This window comes from Strigops habroptila, chromosome 5 (assembly GCF_004027225.2).
Source record: "Strigops habroptila isolate Jane chromosome 5, bStrHab1.2.pri, whole genome shotgun sequence".
NCBI classification, from domain to species: Eukaryota; Metazoa; Chordata; class Aves; order Psittaciformes; family Psittacidae; genus Strigops; species Strigops habroptila.
The window spans coordinates 36,370,194-36,394,082 of NC_044281.2; the positions used below are offsets into that span (position 1 = coordinate 36,370,194).

The 23,889-nt window shown below is 37.0% G+C and overlaps 1 protein-coding gene across 1 annotated transcript in view; it reads right to left on the minus strand.

Annotated features, from left to right (window-relative positions):
* Window positions 1-23,889, minus strand: part of CTNNA3 (catenin alpha 3) — a 491,060-nt gene that overhangs the window by 369,535 nt on the left and 97,636 nt on the right. The window contains exons 6-7 of the mRNA XM_030487065.1: window positions 19,436-19,699; window positions 11,550-11,753 (exon numbers count right to left, since the gene is read on the minus strand). Of these exons, the coding sequence (XP_030342925.1) occupies window positions 11,550-11,753; window positions 19,436-19,699 (468 nt within the window). The remainder of the gene's footprint in view (window positions 1-11,549; window positions 11,754-19,435; window positions 19,700-23,889) is intronic.

Here is a 23,889-nt window from a genome sequence, read left to right on the forward strand (position 1 = left end):
CTGATTTGCCAGTGTAGTGTGATTTAATAGCTCACAGCCCACAAAAGGGGCAGCTCTGCTCAGCTAGCCCACTTTTGTGCTCTCAGTTACCCATTCCTGTTTCCCTGGGGATGTATACAGAGGTTGTGTACGCTTCTAAGAATTTAACTCAGCTCAGTAAAAGTGAAAGAAAATTAATCCAACAAGTGAAGAGCCAATTTGGCAAGCTGACCTGGCTGACAGACAGGGTAACCTGAGTATCAAGAGCTAGCACAAGGAAGGGGACAGACCTGAGTAGGTGACACCACAAACATGCCAAGTACACAATGAGACTACCTATTCCAGGTGAATTGAGCGCTTAGGCCAAAGCAAGGGGAAAAGAGAAACTCTGATGAGATAGAGGGAAAAAACAGCTCCACAATGAGGATGATAAAACATCAAAAGAGTCAGTGGAATCTGCATCCTTAGAAATCTGACCTGACTGAACATGGCCTTGAGCAACCTGATCTGACCATGTAATGGGCCCTTCTTTGAGCAGGGAGTATTACCAGATGTCATATGTTCCTGATAACGTAAAATATGATACGATTGTATTGTAACTAACAGTTTCAATTATTAAATTGATATTGATGAAAGCTACAGAGACAAAATTTACAGACACAAAATTAAGCAGTCAGAGTGCTTACTACTTGCTTACAATTCTATCAAACATTTAAAATGGCATTGACAACACTTCAGACTAACTGGAAAACAAATATAAAAATCGAAGCACAACATCAGAAATCAGGAATACAGCTGACTGGATATTCACCACAGGAATCTTTCTTCTGTTGAATTTTGCCAGTTTATCATAAGTAAAATTTTCCATGGAAATAGAGCAAGTACAACAGATCTTCTGACAAAACACAGGCATATGCCCTGCCAGCTCTGCAAGATGGCCTTGAAACCACAATCTGAAAGTTTCAGATCCATTCCTCCCAGTCAGCTCTGGGAAGAACTCGGAGATACCAGTCCCTGAGTAGTCTTGCTCTAAAAATCCCCATTTTTTATAGCTCAGAGAGGCAGGTGTTCTGAGGATCACAATAACTAAGGAGCAAACAGCCTAAGAACCTGGAAGCCTTACCTGGGGCTAATTCAGATTTTGCTTGCTCACTCATTCATATGCAACAGCATCCTGGTTTCCCACTGGGATCTAGAATAATACTTCATCTCTCGTCTCAACAATCTGGTCAGTTAGTCCCCAGCTGCTCAGGAATGGGCAGGTATAAAACTTCTAATAATTTTGGCAGTATCAGTCAGCATCACCTAAGACATCCCTGTGTATTTCATTTCGAAATCTTGCTTTAACGTGTGCACAGCTGAACACAGGAGGTGGCTGGCAGAATCCAGAAGATTAGGCCTCTTTTTTTTCAAATTAGAAACCAAAAGTTTTTCAATAACTTGAAAGCCAAGAAACAAAAGCTCAATTATCTAGCCAACTGTAGCAAGGATCGAAAATGTCATTATGAACTTGCATCTTTAAAAAATGGCTATAAGCTATCATGTAGCATTTCAGAATTCTTTACCTAGTCAATGTTTGGTTTCATCTAGTTCACACTTTCTATTGGAACTTTGCAAAATTTTTATCTATTTCTCTTCCTTATTATTCCAAATAGTAGACTGGAAACACCATTACCAAACTGAAGTGGTTACTGCTCGTGTGCACACAGTCTCTCACATATACACTGTCCACATGTGCATGTGCACAGTTAGTAAAGACATGTTAATAATACAGTGCTTTTGTTGTATTAAGAAAAAAAAAAAAAAAAAGAAGTACTAATCAAGTTTCCAGAGAAGACATTTACCCTGGGCTCCAGTTTTATTTTTTATTAACTGCTTCTAGGGTGTATGTAATTATTATGTTTCTTATTTTCACCTATTTATGTGGAGTTCAAATTGATTATTATTCTTCATTTCTCCTGCAAAGAGCTAAATATATTCAGTAAGAGAATGGAGGGAGGAATTCCTTTACCAGTTATCTTTTCAGACTACTAATTCCTCCTCTACAATATTACAGTTTTGAAAAAATTAGAAACACCACTGTTTGATAGAAAAGATAATCCTAAATTATTCCTCAGTACAGCCCCTTTTAAACAGGTGGCTTATCCTTCCTTTCCATCTTTGTTTAAATTTTCTTCAATTTTTTGCTGCTGATAATGAAACAATGTTTAAAAATAATTGGAATAAACTACGACAGCAAAGATTTTCCAGTAAGTAGAGTAATTAGAATAATTTAATACATGTTACTAAGCATTGCAGCTGTCAGGCTGGAGACATTTATTTTTCACATACTCAAACAGGAAGAAAATGTGCCAATTGGCAACAGGAGCTTAGAAAACAACCACGAGAAGCAGTTGTTGAGGAAAGCCGATCTTGAAAAGACCTTTTTTTTTTTTTTTAATACGATGTTGGGGATTGGTTCATTTGTTTGCTTTTCCTGCCTTCTAATCTTACACATTGGTCACAAATGCAATTATACAAAATAACATTCCTCCCTTTCATTTTTAGTTCATTAAGAAAAATAAGAGTAGCACATCAGACAGAGAAACAACAACTGGAAATGAATCCACTGAAATGAAAGTTAAAATAAAAAGGAAGTGCCAATAAATGTTGTTTAGGACCACAAACATAGATCTGGTTTTATTCTTTAAGCCATGTTTTGATTTTCTTTTCAGAAAGAAAATGGAAACGTGGAATTTGGATTTAGATCTCCAATATCTTTTAAATCCCTGTTTTAATATCTGGCTGAATAGTAAAGACAAAGCATTAGAATTTTTTACGATACAGTACTGATTTCATCAAAAGTGATCATAAGCTGTTTCACATAAAACTCCACTGTTCATTCCTTATTAAAAAAAAAAAAAAAAGATCAATAGAAGTTAGGCAAGAAATTCAGCTGAAAAGCCAGTTGAGAACTATGCAATATCTATCATTTCTATCAAAGAGAAGCCACCCCTGGTTTTATAAATTAAGAACTGCAGCACCTCATAGTTTGGTGGTGTTCCAGTATCTTAAATCTCAGTAACTACAAGAAAAAGCATTTACTTTTTGCCACGCAGTAGACCTCAACGCTCTGGCTGATGAAATTCATAGGGAGAGCCTCTAATCAATCACTTCCCAAATAATTTTTACAAGGAATTCAAAGTGTCATTCTAACCTTTGTTTTATAACTGGCACAGAACTTAACTTAGCAACTACTCATCCTTTTACCACCCCAAGGTGGCCAGAGATTATTTAAAGAAACTTTCTTTTTACTACTTTATGTAATTTCTTGTCCTACCCTCATTACCAGAGTATTTTTTTATCTTCCATTAATAAATAATGGGATTATTTATTCTTCTTTATAAAAAGAAGCTGGAAGGGACATCCAGGAAGTTGTGCAGATTTTGGAATTTATTCAAATGTTTAGAATCCGCATATTGAAGCCAGCAGGGACGTCTAGAGATCATCCAGTCCAACCCACTTCTCAAAGCACAGTCAACTACAGGCAAGTTTGTTTGGGTTTTGGAAGGGGGAACTCCACAACCTCTAGAGGAAACCTGTTCCAGTGTCCTTCCACTCACAGAAAAAAAAGAAGTTTCTTCTAATTAAAGTGCAATTTCCTGTATTTCCGTTTGTGCCCATTGCTTCTTGTCCTGTCACTAGGAATCTCTGAGACATGGCTAGCTTTGTGTTCCTTACTCCCTGACATCAGATATTTGTACACGCTGATAAGATCCCCCTGGAGCCTTCTCTTCTCCAGGCTGAACAATCCCAGCTCTCTCAGCCTCTCCTTGTGAAGTCCCTCCACTGGACTCTCTGTTCAGTATAGTTGTGCCTCCTTTGTACTGGAGAGCCCAGCACTGGACTCCAGATGTGTCTCACTAGAGTTCAGTAAAGGCAAAGGATCACCCCCTTGATCTGCTAGCTATGATTTTCCTAATGGAGTGCATGAGCCTGTTGGCCTTTGCTGAAAGAGCACATTGCTGGCTCATGGCCAACTTGGTGTAGGGCCACCTAGTCTCTCCCTTTGTTGAACTTCATGAGGTTCCTTGTCAGCCCTTTTCTCCTGCCTGTTGAGGTCCCTCTAAAGAGCAGTACAGCCAGCTGGTGCACCAGCCATTCCTCCCAGGTCTGTATTATCTGCAAGCTTGCTGACAGTGCTCGCTCCCATCATTCGAGGCATTAAATGGGTTAAATGGCACTGGACCCAGTATTGTCCCTAGTGATATACTGCTAGCTACTTGCCTTCAGTTGGACTCTGCGCTGCTGATCCCAACCTTTTGAGCACAGCACTTCAGCCAATTTTCAGTCCACCTCACGGTCAACTTATCTACTCCATACTTCTTCAGTTTGTTATGGGAGACAGTGGCAGAATTCTGACTAAAGTCAAGTTAAACAACATCCAGCATGCTATCACAGTGAACACATTTGAAGATTGATATAGAGATATTTGGGGTATTCTAGGTTACATACTTAGCAATTAAGGGGTTTTTTAAGAGGAGAATTTGAGAAATTCTGAATTTGTTTAGAAAAAAGCAATTCTTTCATTAAAACATTAGATTTGGTCTTCATTTGTCTGCAATATCAATATTCTATCAAGAGTTTCCTAAACTACCAATAACCAATCTTCATGAGAATTGTTACATGAACAAGTAGTAAATAGCTTTCAATCTAAAACAGAATACAATTTAGAAATGTATTCAGACAGCAAAAATCAGCTGTTCTATAAAAAGAATAAAAAAACCCAATATAAATGCATTCTGAAACACCAGACTTCAATAGTATTCCTAGAAATGCTATACAAACATTTGGAAGATTATCAGTCTTTAAAACTCTCCAGAAAATATGAAACTGGTCAAGAAAAACCTCACATAATGGCAACCATTTTCCATTAACTGTTAAAAAAGGAAAAAAAAAAAAATAAATCTTGCAAATTAAAGTTGACATTTAGAAAAATAATTTTCAATTGTACATACTGCATATAAAATGTAAGAAAAGCCAGTGCAGCAATGTTCGAAGTCAACTGAACTAAGTAATCGGCCAATGTCAACAACAGAATTATGAAAACTACATGTTTTCCTGCTTAAATGCCAGCATAATGTGCCATCTGGGCCAATTTTACTGAAATAAATCTTTTTTCTGAAAAAATAATATTTGATAAAGTCATTTAAAAAAAAACGAAATAAGAAAAATCTGAGCGACATTTTCCACCAGATACCACACATTGACATTTTTATAGTTTATATTTTGCTATACCTGACTTCCAAAATTCTCTGGAACAGGTTTTCTAAATGTTTGAATATGAAGTGGACACTGAAGTATGAACATTTGAGTCCATTCTTTTTACAAAAAGGCATGACCAGAAGCCCAGTTTATTGATGTTCTTATATAGAAATATAAAAATAAGGATTTCAAGAAGTCATTTGGTTAAACAAACCACCTGCATTAATAAGCAACAATTATTCTGTTCTTGAAGACTTAAACACAGAATTTCTTTAAACTCTCTGGTTAGTCTAGTCTGCCAAGTTTGGGCTCAGTCCTTCAGCCAGAGAGCAATTACATAGAACTTTTCGAGATACATTTCAGTGAAAGAAGGTGGAAGTACCCAAACAGGACAAGTCAGACAGTGCCCTATTCTTTGCTCCCTAGACATCACTGGCAACTATTTGGAGCATTTGAATACTGAAGCATATTACTGAACAAATAATGTAACTCTAACAAGTTGCTGTAATCTTCAGCTGCAACATATGTGATTGTTCAGAATAATTTTCATTATATGGAGGAAGTTAGAGACACATCAAGCTAAACAGATAAAGGTACAAATCTGTACATGAAAATGAATTTCTTCAGTCATAGCTCTTAGATTCTTTAAATAATGAGCTGAATTATCACTTTTACAGATTCACAATATCATGTAGCCAAACAGTCAATTTCACTGGAAGCTACAATCCACATTTTGGAGCTATGTAAAACGGTATACATAGCAGAACTGGTAATGTCCTTCGAGCAGTTTTACCATCATCATCGACAACAAAGGACAAACAATGTGAAAATGGTAAAATACACATATTTAGACACATATCAATATATAATCTGTGGACTGGTTGTAGTACTTTTGATCTCTTGTGACAAAATTTTAATATACAACATCATAGCAGCTTTCTATAGACAAGCAAACAGCAGCTGGTAGGTACTGAGATGAGAAGGCTTAAGTTTTTAAGTCATGGAAAATGTATTCATGAAGGAAATTATACATTCCAAATACATTTTCAGCATACTATTAAAAAAATATTCATATTAGACTGCTCACTATAACACCCACTCCAAAATATAAATGCAAATTAGCCCCAAATTAATGAAACTTTAAAAGTGGCAAACACTGTTTTCTGAAATAGCCCATTTTCTCCGAAGCCCGTCTGACAGGAACAGGTTAGGTGAACCCTTACGTGAACAAAGAACATAAACTTTATGGTAAATTAGCAGAAACTGAAAGTGTCAGGAGCTTTTTCACAAGTTTGGTTATCTGATTCACACAATGTAATTTTCTCTGGCAAGACATACCATTTTATGCCCTAATTTTTATTTATGGCATACCAGTCTTTTCACATACATATCATTGACCATTAGTAATCCATTTTTCTGCAGCTATAGCACACAGATAATTAAGGGAAAATAGCCCCAAGAGATGCAAATATCTAATATAAACAAACAGGCAATTTGTTACATTAAAAATATGAAACATTCCCTTTTTAAACTGAACAAAATTATTCCTTCAACCTGAAATAACTCTTTTGGAGGAATTCTTGCAATTTTCAGAACTACCAGAAATGTTCCACCTGAGCACTGAAATGAAAAATGCACTGCTCAGAGGAAGATTAAGTAGCTTAAATGCAAGACACACTGCACCACTGTGATGATAAACCAAAGTGTCTTGTCTTCCCTCTACCCAGGGAAGCATTAAAAGTCTTCATCAGGAAACCATAAAGTACAAGTAACATGAAGTTTGCGATATCTGTATTCTTGATGTATCTAATGTCCTTCCACTCTAAAAGAGTAAGAACTTCAATAAAATACCACAGAGAACATTATCAATCACAGGCAGTCTCTGCATAGAGACAGTGGGTCTGACCTTAAGCTGCTGTTGAAGAGTACTCAATACAGGAGTAAAGCAAGGCATGAGCACCCCACAGGACTCAAATTTATTAGTTGACAAAGGTAAGGCCCAGACCATGCTATCAATAAATAAAAAATCCTGGTTTTGCATTTACTTTCTGGTTTTAAATTTTCATTCATAGAATCATAGAATAGCTAGGGCTGGAAATGACCCTAAGATCACATGCAGGGACGCATCACACTAAACCATGTCCCCAAGGCTCTGTCCAACCTGGCCTTGAACACTGCCAGGGATCTCTAAAAAGATCATATGAATATTGGTTTTATACATATATTTTCCAATCTCAATGTTTCAGATATTCCTTTGAAACTATTTTTAAAGATAAAAGTCTTAAAAACTTTGAAACTTTCAAAGTAAAAACTTTGAAAATAACAATGAAAATGCAAACTATTTAACTGACACTATTTGACCCAAATGCTTAGGTAATTTTAGCATAAAAACCCTGTTAATAAACAGAAGGTTTTGAAATACATGACAAGAAAAAATGAAATCACAGCTTATCAAAAAAGGCATAAAGTATATACTGGCCCAACATGCATAATATTGTGTGTGTATACACACCAAAATCCAACCAATATTCAGAAGAAGCTGAGAAATTACTAATGCTCAAATATCATGAAACAGCATTCTAAAAGTAAGGAACCGTTAATTCAATTTCAGCTATTCAATTCAGCTATCATACCATCAGCATATATGACCTTTCTTTAACAATCTTTTTTCAGCCTTGTCTGAACAATCTCGTCAGGTTTTATTTTACTAAAACCTAAAGGTGGGTGCAGAATAATTATTCAGACATATACATTTAATAAAGGCAGAGAAAGCAGTGCCTGCAATCATCCTAATTGCTGCCCACAACAGCCACTTTAACCCACATTCAATCGCAACTCTATTATTGCTTTTGATCACTCAAAGAAGTGCAAATTCCTATTGTGTCTGGAAGTAAAAGCAGACAGAGACCTCAAGAAACATGCAGTTAGTATCACTACACTCCAACATATTCAATAACTTTACACTTTAAAGGATAAGTAGAGACAAGACAAGAGCTTGTCATAAGGAAAATGCAAGTGCCTATTATTAGACCAAAATGATTGCTCCTATGAATACTTTTTTATCCACACACTGTAGTTTGATTCTGCTGTTGATAAGCTATCCAAATTCACAGTAGTAATTCTGTTATTTGATGTCCTGAAATGCAAATATATCCCTTAACAATGTATGTCTGTGAGTAAAATTCAGAGAGGATAACAATAGTACATAAAGGATTCTGAAATACCAGAAGAAAAATTGCTGCCTTTCAGAAGAATTATAAATATATTTGCAATTTACTATATGTCTGAATTACTTTGTGTACAGAAAAACTTAAAGCTTCTTGGAGACAGAGGGGGGAGTGGGTCTTTGTCAGTGTAGAGAACATTTTGCTTAACTTTCCATTACATCACCTCTCTGTGATATAGCCTCCGTGAAAAACAGCTACTTACTTAAAGGCAGTATCTGCTGAAAAGATATTTCTCCCAGATTGCAGTAAATACTCTAAATTTTATCACTAGCACCAACAGGCCCTTGATTTCACTTGATATCTTTCAGGCTTACTAGAGACTTTGAATAATTGAGGGGAAAAAAAAAAAATAGGAACCACAAAAGCTACATTCCTTGTACTGTTTCAAATAGTCAGGGTTAAATCATAAGTTCTTGTACATTTGTTTAGGCACCAAGGGCTAGTTTCAAAAACGATGATGATGCAGAACTTGAACAGAATTCAGGCACTCAAGTCCTTGACAGCGATCCTGTTCAAGCTAAACACCTACCAGGCAGGCCACACCTACCATCAGCAACAAACGCAGGGGCTTCAGAGATACACTGAATGTTACCAGTGCCAGTGTGGCTCATAAAGCTTCCTGGCAAACCAGCTTCTAAAGAAGGATTTGCGAAGGTGGCATGTAGTGTGTGTCTCTGAAGCTACACGGCTCCTGCCAGCAACACTCAGATAGGAAGAAACCTTAAGAAGAGTAATCAAATCAATATACCAGCAAGAAATAACAGACGCATATCCAGAAAAAAAAAAAAAAAATCTTCCAAGCAGCTGACTAGTACAGCTCAAGTGATTGAAAACAACTCAACTGACAGTGGGTAGGCTATCTTTTGTGAACCATATGCCATCAGGACAAAGACAGGAGAAAAAGCATGCTCCTTGTGGATAGCGGGCAAGGAAAACTTTCCACTCTCACATTCAAGCAGAGCTACAGAGCCTCTGTGCATTACTCTGGCACGGGGCACAAATACGTCATGAGAACATCAACATAAACTCACATGAAGTTTTATGTAGACAGTGTAACTGCTTCTGGAGTACAACACTGTTCCCAAGGAGACGAACAGAATCACAACATAGTCCTGAAATTGTACTATGTTAACAAATGTCTGGCATAATTGTAATAGCTCATTCAATTCACAGTCATAGCTTATTGAAGTTATTAATAGAAGACCTCAGAAGACAGTGATAAATCAGCACTGTCTCCTGGATCCATCATCTATTCTTCAGCGAGTTAGAGTTGTGAAATAAAGTAACTGACACCTGATAATCTTCTCATTGAAAAACTTATTAATCTGGTCTCAGTAATAGCCATAACTATTCTTGGTGAGAGTTTTTCCACTGAAATATTAACTGTATAAGCAGATCACTGAAAGATACTAAAAGCTTTAAATTCATTCCTGTCATTTAACCCTAGTTGAACACCTCCTACCTTTAAATCTTCTGTATTTCTTCTTTTCTGCTTCCCTCCTCGTTTATGCCACCTTGTGCAGACACTTTCCCTTTTTGCCATATTTAAATAGCTGCTTCCTGACTTGAGAAAATTAGGGGAGTGTGTTATGTATTCCTCTTTTCCCCTTAGTCTGCATTATGTAACCCTAAAACTATGGTTATTTCTCAAACAGAAAAGATAATCACAATTTTGTTTCAAGAGTCTAAGAATTTAAGACCATTTGACTTACACTCATGAAGTTTTACTTGAAGATCATCAAGTGTAAACATTAAACATTCATGCCTTCCCTTACGAAACTTTCAGCCATTTAGCAGCAAATCTCATCCACCCTAGAGCAGATATTGCAATAGACAACTGCTGCAAGAAGGTATCAAAGACTAACTTTCCAAGCTAAACAGACCTAAAAAATCTCACATAGCTAATCTCTGTGAAAAGCACTACCAGAAAGGTTCAAGAATTGTGTTGCATTCAACAGAAACTGCAGCTAAATTTTGAGTAAAATATAACAGCGTCTTTATCTGGCATAGGGACTGAAAGAGGAACTTGAATTCACAGAAAATGAAATCAGCTGTGAATTCTACCTGCCCGCCGATAAATAAAGAGAAAATACTCAAAAATACAGTATCTGTGAAATGAAAAAAAATCTGATATACATAGATTATCACAATGACAATAGGATAACACAAAGAAAACAGTCTCATTAGAACAGCTTCAGACTGGGTTAACTAGTATGACTTAAAGAAATTAAAAGAATTTCAGTTCCCCAAACCAAAACAAATAGCTGTATCATACAATTATCCTCTCAAAGTGTTTGAGGAATCATCTTGAGGTATCTTTAGATAAGAACAGTATGTGACAAAAAATGTTTCCAGAGGAAAAACATGATATTAACACTGTGTACCCATATTAATAGCATCTGAGTCTCCACTACTTTACTGTCAGACCTAAGTGCCAAATCCATTCTATAATAGTTATTGTTAAAACATAATCAAACTTTAATCCTTTTCAAAAAATCACAGATTAATTGCCCTATAAAAATGCCAGACAACCAAATTTCTGGGTTTACCGAGCAGTCCTACCTTTCAAAGTTAGCAATGAAATAATTTTTACACTTGTCGCTTGGTGCTCTTACACAGACCAAATGTAGTGGTGTGAACACTCTACTTTAAAATTATACTAACAGTTTACTTAAATTTAACAAATTATTATTTAAATTGTTGCATCCTACCTACACAAACAGAGGTTACATTTTAAAACTCTAGTCTAGAAAGTGACATTACAAAGAAACTCTTGCTGCTACCGTATGATGGATTACGTCTGTTCTTACTAGCGACTGTTCACAATAAGTATAAATTAACCTGAACGAGTACCTTGTATCTATAATACAACATTTTCCACAGAGTGTGTGATATGATTCGTACTCATTCTGGGGGTATGTATTTAGCTTTTGCTTAGATTTATGCAGAAAAATGTTCCTTTCAAACTTTTAAAGAGCATGTTGAGAAATGAAGGTTAAACTCTAATTTACACTAATTATAGGTTAAATTCTAATGTACGCTAAAATAGGCTTTGAGACAGACATTAAAAAAAAAAAAGAAAGAAGTCTGGTTACCTACATTGTTTATGTATTCAGAAAGTAGGTCTTGGAGAGCTTGGCGGATAGCATTGCATTCAGCAATGATGCGTTCCCGATGAAAATCACGCGTGCAGGAAGAATCAGCTAGCAAAGCCGCTCCACTGATAATAGCTTCCAGACGTTTCTCTAGTGATGGCCTTATTTTCTCTTCATTCCCGACAAGAGGATCCAGAATAATTAAATTCTGGAAAACATTGGGAGTACAGGTAAGAAAAGTCAGCCCAATTAAGTCACCGCTTTATTTTTTACTTGCATGAACACAGAATCATAGAATGGTTAGGCCTGGAAAGGACCTTAAGATCACCTAGTTTCCACCCCCTGCCATGGGCAGGGACACCTTCCACTAGATCAGGTTGCTCAAAGCCCTATCCAACCTTGTCTTGAACACTGCCAGGGATGGAACTACAGTGATTTTATGCTTTCTAGTCTTGCAACTAGCCCTTTCTGCTTGAAGTACTTAAATTACTTTTGACCACGGCAACTTCCTTTTTCCATACTGGGGCTACGCATACAAGTAATCTGCAGACAAAGCCAAGTTCTTTCTGCCATTTAGATCCCACTAGTTCTAAGCCAATACCCATGTTATCAAATCCTACTGGCCAGGACCCAGTGCTAAGATGGCCACAGAGCTTTCCAGCTGGAGCTGGTTCATACCTATGCGTCTCACAGAACAAGTAGAACAAGATCACATCTACCTGCACAGGCCATGTTGACATTTTCTGACTATAATTGCCTTGTGTTTGAATCCTTCCTTTGATTCCTATTTTTGCTGCATGAGATTCAAGATTTTCATCCTCACCTTCAGTCTCTCCTACACCTGTATCTAAGCATTTCTTCTTCTACAAGGCATTTCACTTCTGGAAACAAAAATGCTATTATTTGTCTACCTTTATAAATATGCATGCATTCTTACCACTGCAGTATCTATTTGGTCTATCAATCTTTACAACATCCCACTCTACAATGAAAAGCTATCAACTCCATTTCACAAGCAAAGAAATGAGGCCCAGACTGCCAGGTTCACGGCCATACAGAAGGTATGTCTTAAAATACGCAACTGCATGACATCTTCCCAGTTTCTCAACCAGCATTGTTTCTCCTCTTCAAGTGTTGACCTTGTGGCTGTAAAAAAAAATAAATAAATATTTCTTCTTTCAAACTCTTTCCTGTGTCTGTCCATGCTTCTTGAGGGTCATCTGTCTTCTTTATCGTCCCATATAGTGAGCCTGTCTTGTATATTTACCTTGTCAATTCTTAAAAAGAAGGTATGTATCTTATACTAAGCTTGTAATGTCTATATACAATTATGACACTGTGTATGAGTTTACTATTCAGTAACATTCCATGTTTTATCCAAGTATCTCAGGCCAGAGGGTCAGCTTTGTTTGAAAGAGGGGGTTGACACCTCCAAAATTTAGTCTTTTTGGAGATCAGAAGGACCTCTTTATTTAACACGAAACCAGCAGTGCTAGCTTACAACTGAGAATGTTAAATCATATTACATGAGCAGTCTAGTTCTGCTGATTTTTCATCTAATAAAATCCCACACTGTGACAGAAAGTCACTGCTGCTACCTTTAAGAGACTGAATATGGGCAAAGATCAAAATAGTAGCTTTTGTCCAACAATTCTTTTTTTTCAAAGGACCTAGATATAAGTGTCCTTTTGCTTTTCGCTAGCTAGGGTAAACAAAAGCAGATGACTCTGGTGTAGTAAATTAATTACATTTATGTGTCAAGCAAATAGTCTAAAGAGAAAGAAAAGAAGTAGTGATATTTTCATGAAATATGAAAGTAAGTATATTCAAGCTTCAGCATTTCAAGAAATTCAAACTAGTAATTTTTAATCTAACTGAACATCTGAAACAGTGTCATTACTGTCAAGACCACCAAGCCTATATTCCATATAAATCCAGTCATCTATTAAATCCATACGTGGTTCCAAGCTTTCAGAGAAAATATTAAACAAGAAAATTATGCCATATACCCTTAAGCGGAATTTAGGTCAGGTAAATCAGAACTTATCTGGGTGTATCCAGTACGTACCAGACTACTTTTAAGCTGGAGATTTTAATTATATTTTCAATTCAATGTCACAATTTCAGGTACTGTCTAGCTTAGGCAATTCTAAGAGTAGTGAGTGTTCTATCAGAACATCATAAGATAAAAGCTTAAAGAGCTAGGAAAAGGGAATTCAGTCACCTTGAAATTTTCTTGTTGGCTGTTATTAACATGATCTTACACGCAATGTATGATTTAGGGAAAGGAAGACTTTGTTACATTTCCAATCCTCCCATCTTTTCTGAAATGTACAAGAATTCACAGCTGGGTGATTCTCCAGAAAAACTAGAGAAAAATCAGACTTCATAATCTGAATATTTCCAAAGGAACCAGTGCAGGTTCTTTCTGCACTACTGTGTCGTTCAAATGGAAGCTTGTATTTCCCAACTTGCAAGTTCAGTGCAGGTTTCTAAACATTCCATCTCCACTAGCGTTCCATTGTTTTGAAGTCCTCTATCTCATTTAAAAGCATTCAAGTTATTTAAGTAGTTTCAGCACTTTGGCCCCATATTTACTACCTATTAACATACATATTGGAACATACAACATACTTGTTGGAGCAAGTCCAGAGGAGGGCCATGAGGACAATAAGGGGGATGGAGCACCTCCCATATGAAGACAGGCTGAGAAAATTGGGGCTGTTCAGCCTAGAGAAGAGAAGCTGCAGGGAGACCTCACAGCAGCCTTCCAGTATCTGAAGGGGGCCTACAAGGATGCCAGAGAGGGACTCTTCATCAGGGACTGTAGTGATAGGACAGGGGCTAACAGGTTTAAACTTAAACAGGGTGAGTTCAGGTTGGATATAAGGAAGTTCTTTACTGTGAGGGTGGTGAGGCACTGGAACAGGTTGCCGAAAGCAGTCATAAATGCTCCATCCCCGGCAGTGTTCAAGGCCAGGTTGGACACAGCCTTGAGCGACATGGTCTAGTGTGAGGCGTCCCTGCCCATGGCAGGGGGGTTGGAACTAGATGACCTTAAGGTCCTTCCCAACCCTAACCATTCTGTGATTCTATGAAATAAAATCAGTGGACAATGAACCTTCTTAAACAACTTCTGGAAGACCTTCTGTGGCTTGAAGTTCTAGGCTTATGTTATGCTTTGTACCAGAAACTGGGACTATATGAATTCTGGCCCTCAAATTTCCACAGATAATGACTAGAAAGAAGCGGTACTAGTGAAATTCTGTCTGCACATTTTCTGTATTGAATTTTGGAATTTTCATACCACTGCAGTGCTATTGCTAGTACAATTTTCTATTGTCTATATTATGAGAGACTATGAAAAGTCTAAAACTAAGTTATAGACTTGTTTCAGCAACTGATAGGATAGACCTTTAAATGGTTTATGGGTCTATGTCAGGTGTTTATGTGCATCTAGCAGATGCAACCATAGATTAAAGTATAAAGTATGTACTTCCAAACTCCTGGATTTTCTCAAACTAATGGTCGCTTATCCAGATACACGTGATATACTGAAAAGGAGTTCATATGCAAGCAGAAGGGAAAGAGTGTAAATATTTTGAAGATGAAAACCACAGCTATTTGTATATTCATAAAAGCAACATACTAACTCTACTTCTATCTCTTATTTCCTAATTGAAAGGTATAAAAAATATGTTGATTATAGAAACATTAATCTCACTTGCAACTTTGTAACCAAAGCCAAACTGGGATGGAACAATAATTTGCCCAGTTGCAAAGACAAAAACAAAGGAAACAGGCAGTCCACTGCCTTCATCCTCTTTTGCGGAAGTAGAGAAGTTGGAGCCAGTTAAGAACTACTCGGTAGTTACAAAAAATTCAACTTCTGTACTCTCCAGGACAGAGAAAAGAGAAGCTGAAATTTTGCCAGTGCCTGGCAGACCCTGCCATGAAGGCTAAAATCCAAAGAAAAGAAAAAGCGCTTGGACAGAACAAAGACGGCTTGCTCTTCTACTCTGAAACATCTCCATATACCCTAAGCTCTTGCTGGCAGTGGATGAAGCCAGACTGGCTCTCCCAGGCAACAGCAGAGAAAGTCATTTTGCTTTTGTGGGCAAATTCTTAATTACCAATGCCTACAGCCAGGTCTGAAAGGAGCAGTAATCCAGATCTTCATGTTGTCATGAGAAGCCTTCATTTTCTGTAATACTTCCACAGAAGAAAGAAAATGTACTTGAAGACACTTCTCTGGAAGAGTGAAGGTAGTGAGGTACCATTTTTTTCACAAAGATAGCTTACTGACATATTAAGAGTATTAGTACCAGGCATCCATTTTTGCCTCACTTCTTCTCTTTGCTGAGTTTCTTTATGATACTGAGATTATGGCTGAGTGTAAAGAAAAACTGCATCCAACTTACCTGGAGGCAAGCTAAGTTACTACATGTCTCAAGCACAATACACATTGCACGAAATTAGGGAAATGCAGTAAAGGAATTCTTTGCACAGAAAAGCTAAGAAGTGCCATGAAAGACTCTGAAACACAGGGGAAATTAACCCCTTTCAGCTGTCACCTCTTTAAGAAAGAATGTGTAACTTTAAAAGCAGAATCGAACTAGTTCTCAGCAGTAGTGCCTTCATTACTTTGGCTATATCTAAAGACACAGCAAAATTAAAAAGTTTTGACTAGCATATTAATATAGATTTGTAAAACTGCATAAAACTAGTCATTAATGTTTAAATACTTATCTTCTAAATATATATATTTTAAAAAAACCACTTATTACACAAAATAGATAATTTCAAATTAATCTTACACATAAAAGACTCATTTACAATGATCTTCTAAGAAGGACAAAGGAAGGCATTGTAAGATATAGTCAGTTTCCAGAGGTCAGGACATTCATTTCTGATGTGGAAGACAGCTTTATTTGTGGTAGAGATCCGAAATTTTGTCTCCCTCATTCACATTACAGTCCTTAATATCAAAGTGTTCTGTGTACCTCACCTTTGCTGGAGTTGTGCCACTTGGTTACTATTAATTGGAGCAGCAACTTCACTGTTGTGCTCCCACATCTCAAGTAAGCACCCTTAATACTAGGCTATACATAAAATGTCCATCATAATGTAAAACACACCTGCCAAGTAGAATATTTAAGTGTTACTACAGAAAGAAACAGCTTCATTGATTGTGGAAGACTAAGACACACCTGAAGGCTACAGCCAATTAGCCATTTAGCAAAATTACTGTCTTCAAATCTCAGCCAAAATGGGAATAGAAATGTCTTCTTTAGGAAGTTCATGCAAAGATGGACAAATAATAATAAAAAAGCTACGATGGTTCATCTCTAAATTAAAAAAAAAAAAAAAAATCTAGGGCAATAATAACCAGGAAAACATGATTTAAGATTCTGCCCACAGATTAAATACTTCAAGCAATTTCATCAAATATTTATGATCGGTACATCTACGCAGAAAAAACAATCCAATTTCCAACCAATTAGAAGACACCAGATATGCAACTAGTAGCATCATGGTTTTGCTTAACAGGGCTAAACAGTGGTTAGCTACCTGAGTTCTTAAGGACAATTAGGCATTTAAAAGGAGTTATTAGATCCATATTTTCTCCCTCACTGGTCTTCTGATCCATGAAAAAGAGGGATCATGGGTATCTAGAAACCTCATTATATTTCCTGATGTTTTGGACTGATTTACTGTATTTTAACATCTCATATGTAATTTCTCTGCTAGATAGCCAGGGTCTTTAAAGGACCACATATCAGATGACTATACTCACAGTCAGGCATGAAGACTTGTATCACTTTGCGAGAAATCTCTTCATATTCAGAAGATGCAAGACCAGTGAAAGGCATTAGATAACGTGCACGCTTTTTTAACACAAATCTTAATATGCAATTAAATTCATAATGTTACAATTTTGTGTTTATTTATGAATGACAATGATAGTTATATGGAGCCTTTAAGAGAAATTCTTGAGAATCTACTGATTTAATTAGCTGCTCTAATTTTACTGGTGGTTTCCTCACCTATAAATCTGTAATAACTTTCATATCACCAGCACTGGCAAAGGAAGACTGACATTGCAAAACATCTAGATACTAGACTGTTGGGTAAGCGCCATGATACATTTCCATGCTGTAAACATTTAATGAGATTTGTTCCCGACAGACTATTTACTACAATCTATCTATCAATCCATTTCATGGCACTGTATTTGGCACAAGAAGATAGAGCAAAGGTTATTTCAGGTCCTTAGCCAACAGAACTTTTTGTGAAGAAACAGAAGTGCAACCATCTAATTCATAAAATCATTTTAAGAAGTTAGATGCTCTATAAACTGTGCTTTATCTAACCCACACAGTTTCAATTCCCATTTGTGTTACCTAGGTAAAAAAATATTTAAAACTCCATAAACAAATGGTTTTTTACAATAGTCAGACTTCTATGTTCTTATGTTTCCAAATACAAACAAATTCAATCCAAAAGACTTTTTTTCCCCATTTTGTGATTATTGCAAATCTTAAGCATTTTAAAACAATAATAAATCTAATTAATTCTTAAAAATTATTAAAATGGTACTGCTTACATACAGTCAAGATGAATTAATCTTCAGTCAGAAGATGCAATCTTTTTGCCAAATTTAGGTAAAAAATTGTAAGTAAAATAGGTAAATAATAGCTCTCATTTAAAGTATATAATTTGTCATTCAGAGTTTCATGTATATAAATTATGTATTATTCTTAAAAAGTTTACTTTTTCTTTCATTTATGAAGAAAATACATTAGAAACTGTAATTTTAAAGCCCAGCGTGAGAAGCATGGAAGGATGACATATGACATCTAATTGCAGTCTATTCCTTTGGGGGGAAACTTTGAGCATGACTGAGAGGTCTGTTTTGATCAATAAAGTGCCACTACAAGATTTGAGTCATATTTCAAGGTATTTCTCTAACCTTTCATTGAAAATCTTAGCTAAAATCTATTACCATCAGTCAAAACACTAATCCTCCTGAAAATGTATTAACAAAGTTTGAGTTCCGAAGCTGAGATCTGGAAAGTCTGAGAATTTACAACCAAAAAGACCCTTATCTGCAAAGGTGATTAGAAACTTTTCATTCCTTTTTTGTTGATCTGGGCCTACATCAGTTACACCAGATGAGAAGCATTGTTGGTAATCTCACCTACAGGAAGTTTTTTACCATTTTTGGAAGGATGATGGAAAATAACACAGGTAAGAGGCAGAGAAGCTGTGAGAAAAAGGGGAAAGCTCTGTACAAAAGCTGAGGATCAGACCAGGAGCAGAGAAAGAACTGACCTGCTCCAAAAATTTGCTTTAATAATGGAAGTAGAAAAGCAGAATTTGTGAAAGCATATTGGTTATGTCACTTTATTTAATGTTAAGCAGAAAACATAATTAGATTTCTAAATCCTTTAATTATATAAATTACATAATGATCCAAATGACAAGTTTTGGAGTAAAGGGCTTCAACTTGTGTTGTACCTACTGGAATACAGTCATGGTAGCAGTGATCACCATCATCTGATAATCACTTATTTGTAAACTAAACTCATGGGGTTTGCCCATTTGTTCAAGGACCTGTCTGTCTCCATCATTAGTGACGCACTTGGAACTTCCCTGCTTTTTGAATGAAGCCAAATATTGAACATACATGAAGACTTAATTCCAAACTCTTTTGAAGGAAGTGATCCCTCACAATGAAATAATTTATAGTGATACTATTTAGACTAGGACTAAGCAGAACATAGATTTCTAATGCCTTTAGGTCCGTCACAATAGCAATAGTTAATTAAAAAAAAAAAAACCCAAAACTATTTTTCAAAAAAGTTGCAGTCACACAGGTTTACATACCTCAAGTTCATCAAGGGCACTTCCAAGAGTAGCTGCGTGAGATGTAGGTTGTTCCACTTTATTTCCAACTCCTTGGGAAGCATTAGAAATCACATTGAGAGCATTCTGTATTTCATTGCAAATTGAATCTTTGCTGGCTGTTAGGGATGCAACATCTGAATGTTCCAAACAAGCTGAACATATTGAATGTAGGAGACAGGAATTTTCCTTCAGGGTTGCACGTGCTGCAGCAATTTCATCTCGCTGATTGCTGGATTTCAAATCCTGTCAGCAAATGAATATGCTGTTTATTTCCAAAAGCACTTCAGAACTGACAAGTAATGTATAAACAAATTTTTTCTATCTGTTTAAGGAAACATCAAGTTGAATTTATCAAACACTGTGAAAATGGAGTACAATAGTACTAACAATTGAATCACCTTTATCTCACAAGAAATGAACAAAGGGTGCGTAAAATAACCCCAATTTTTGTTGTCTTATAAGCAGCACCATGAACTGTTCAGATTTTTCTTATTCTTAAGCACAGTTCTCCTATGAGAAAACTGGCCTGGAAATAAGCTGGTTTCCTCCCAGACATGTTTTTCTTCATAAGCGATAGAGAAGGACAGAGGTGCAGACAGGGTTAAGCAAGGAATTCTGTGATTGTTCCTTCAAAACAAATCTGTGTTTGCTTCCCTGCCCCACCAGCATATGTTCCGAGCATACTGCAGAAAGAAACAGCAGGTCAGGGATGAGAATCCTGTATTCCTGGGGAATAGTTAGCATGAAAGGTGTGGAAATGAGAATAGTGCTTGGGAGAAGCCATCTCTGTGAAGTGCCACTACCTATTTTTCCTCTCTCCCCACTATGTACACACTTAAAACACTCGGGTCTCACCACATTCGTCTTGTTCCTCCCTTCTCCACCCAGATCTTCTTGATACCTTACTTCCTCCTGCCACCCAGACAATAAGGAACACACAGCTCAACAGAGCTGCCAAGTCAGATTTAACTGTTTCTAGGAATCAAGCTTGGGAGTTGTTATTTAGACAGATGAAAGTTACGGACTTTAAGACAACCATACAGTCAACATCAGAATTCTAAGGAGCCTCCTGTCTCATCCTATTTTACTCTAGATATTCTTCCCACTCTTTCTGTATCTTGTCCTTTGAAAACAAACTAGTAGATATTTGCAAAATGGGTTGTGTGAAGGAGACAGCTAATTTCAAGGCAAAAATATACAAGGAGGGAAAAATAGTGCATCAGAACAATAAAAAGCCTGTGGCACCAGCTTCAAATGATGAGAAGAGGCACAATGAAGAATGAACAACAAAATGCATACAAAACTGCTCACAGCCTGCTGTAAAGCAAGCTGAAGTCTTTCTAATTCTTTTCCTTTCATCAGGCTCTATATGCATTATTTACAAAAGCATCCCAATATCCACTTTTTACTGCATAAAGTTTATAAGTTTATGGCTGAAGAAAAGAGCATTCATTATTAAACGAACCAGTCCTATGCTTTTAAAATCTCGTTTACTTCAAGTTATGCCCTGGACATCAGATAGTGTCTTACTTCCTCACGCTAACTTTGAAATCTCAGAGATACAGTAAAAAACAAGCAAAAAAACCCCAAAACAAAACACCACAAATGGGAGAGGGGGAGGCAGGGGAGAGAGAGAGAGAGAGAGAGAAAAGTGGAGCCTTAAACAAGAAGCAGAGAGTTGTTTAACCAGCTGATCTTGGGCATATTAGTACTTAAAATATCTCTACATTTTCAATAAACCAATATATAAATGAATCACCACTGTGCAAGAATGACTTCATTGCCCAGGGTGCTAAAATGCAAATATTAGTGCACCTCCAACCTTGGTAAAGCAACTGTAATTTATCCAGCGCACTCTCAGCAAAAAGTGTTATTTATTTTTAAACAGAATCTCATTCTACCTTTCCTACAATTAAATTACAAGACAACAGAATGCCCTCTTTTCTCTTGTGCTGCAAGGATGCCACAGACCTAGAGATACAATGGTAAGTTAATATAACACTTCAGTCTAGCTGCCTTCTACTCTTAAACATTTCTTACTTGCTGTGTCATATGCAAACAGTCAAACTCAAAAGTCCTTCCAAATGACTTTTTCCCCTCTAAAACAGTACTAACAAGGAACGAGGTGTTTATAAGATATAAAAAACTGGAAACCCAGTAATGGCAAGTCATATAACATGGCATCTGGAAACACGTCTGGAACAGTCCATAAACTCAATGCATTAATGTTCCTAAAACACAGAATGTTTTGTTTCATGCAATATTATGTAGAGTTTCAGAATCATGGTATCACGGTATTGGCAAATTCACCTACGAAAAGCCTCACCTTTGTTCAATAATACTTAAAAAAAAAGTTTAAATCCATTAAACTCATCACTACTTTGCTGTTCAGTTGTGAGCCTTGGACAGCCCCGAAAGAAACTGGAGGGCCATTTTTTTTTTCCAGCTTGATGAAGAATTAATTCCTCAAGATTTTTCATGTGAACAGGAAGAGGCATCTGATAATCTTAGTCTGATCTTCTGCAACATTGGCCGAAAAACCAGCACCTAAAATCGAGTGATTTCTCTATCAAATCCTTGCATATGTGGATTATCAGACTAATGTAACTAGTTCTCTAAAGAAAGAAGTTAGTCTCTACAAACAGATTATTAATCCATAGTCCATAAACTTTTTTCACTGGAGAGAAAAATACAGAAACCACCTGATTCCTATTTTACTTGTCAAAGAGAATACACCACTAGGAAAGACAAGAAACTCAAATAGGTCCTTCACATGTACTGAACCTTGCCCAAGGTTCGTACTGCATTAACCTTGATACAGAATACAAAAAGACAACATGTTACTCAAACATGGAAAAGAATCATACAGAGGAAAAAGCATGTAAATAAAGGATTGAAATAGAAGTAAAACATGGCACCAGAACAAGAGGAACAGGAGAACATAAACTACAACTATGTTTTTTGTTACTCAGAGATTGTTGTAAGGATGGATCATCTTCCACCTGCAGAGAGGCAGAAGACAAATAGGACTACAGAGAAGAAATTTCCCAAACCAGTTCTTAGTACTGCTCTCTTTATACCATAACATCTGAGCGTCTGTAGTTCATCCAACTACATTGTTGAGCTTTAGTCTGTTTTTCTTCACAGTTTACCACCTTCCTCTTACTCAAATTTCTTTTTAGACTAGTGGACTATTTCCACTGGTCTGGGACGTGTTCTTATACACTCAGTCGGCAACTGAGCTCTAGATACGTCATATGAGATGAGCTGAGATCAAGGATAATCTTGTTTCCAACCATTGCCAAACTAAGAGGGCCAGTATAGTGATACTTCCCCAGGCTGCTGTCCCACATCCCCTGGGATGTACTACTGTGTCTTCATCACCATACCTGGTTGTTCCTGATAAGAGTGGAAAATGAATGGATAGTCACAGATTTCCAGCTGTGGCTTGTTCCAGCTAAATAGGGTGAATGAACAAGAAGACTTTGAATGTGAAACTTGAAAACTACCTTCACAGTTAAGCCTCAGTTGCACTACTTCATTAAGAGTTAAAAAACCAAAATCTGTTCTTTGTAACACTTTTAAGGTCTGAGAGCAAATACACCAATAACCCAGCTCTTGGTCACTGTGCATTCATGTCAGCACAACTCATGAGGTCCAGGCCTCATCGGGTATAAATCACACTGCCGTATTTTACATCTGCTGCAGTCAACACGAGGTTCACAGAGGTAGCTTCAAATAAAGTGCACTGCAGTCCTCTAGCTCACTCTTTGCAGAGACAGATGTCATTGAACTGAGTTTTATATCCAGGAAAAACACAGACATAACAAACCCCCCCAGTTTCTTTCTACTATATGGTTGAGGGACAAAAGCATTACTTTTTATCACAGCTTAAACTTGGTCTTTAGTGTTCAGCTTTCTGTCAAAAGTGACTGCCAAATTACGTGTATTTGGTGAATCAAAGACAACATAGCTCAAACGCTTCCAAGTGCATTCATGCATGGTTTATCTGGGTAGGGCTCCAGTTTACATATTTCATAAGTACTGTGTAGTCTTATTCAGTTGAAGAAAATATCTCACAGACAAGAAAGTGAAAAAGATACTGACTCTCACATCATTGTTAAGGTGTGTCAGTTCTTCCAAGGTAATACTACTTTCACAAAGGTTTTAAAGGCTTATGCCTGTCAGGGGCCTGAGAGCACTACTAGGTCTCAAAGGCCCTGCCCAGCCTCAGCTGGGCATCCTCAGCCTCCATCCACTCCTCACCATTGGGCTCTAGATCTCCCATTCAGCTCACCCTGGGACCTTCAGTCCCTGTCTGAGCTGTTGTAGGAGTGCTGGTCTCCAGCTCAGCCACAGCTGCCACGCATCTGGCCATAGTCCCCCAGTCCAGACTTCCACCCACAGACTGACCTCCTGAGCTGTCCTGCCCC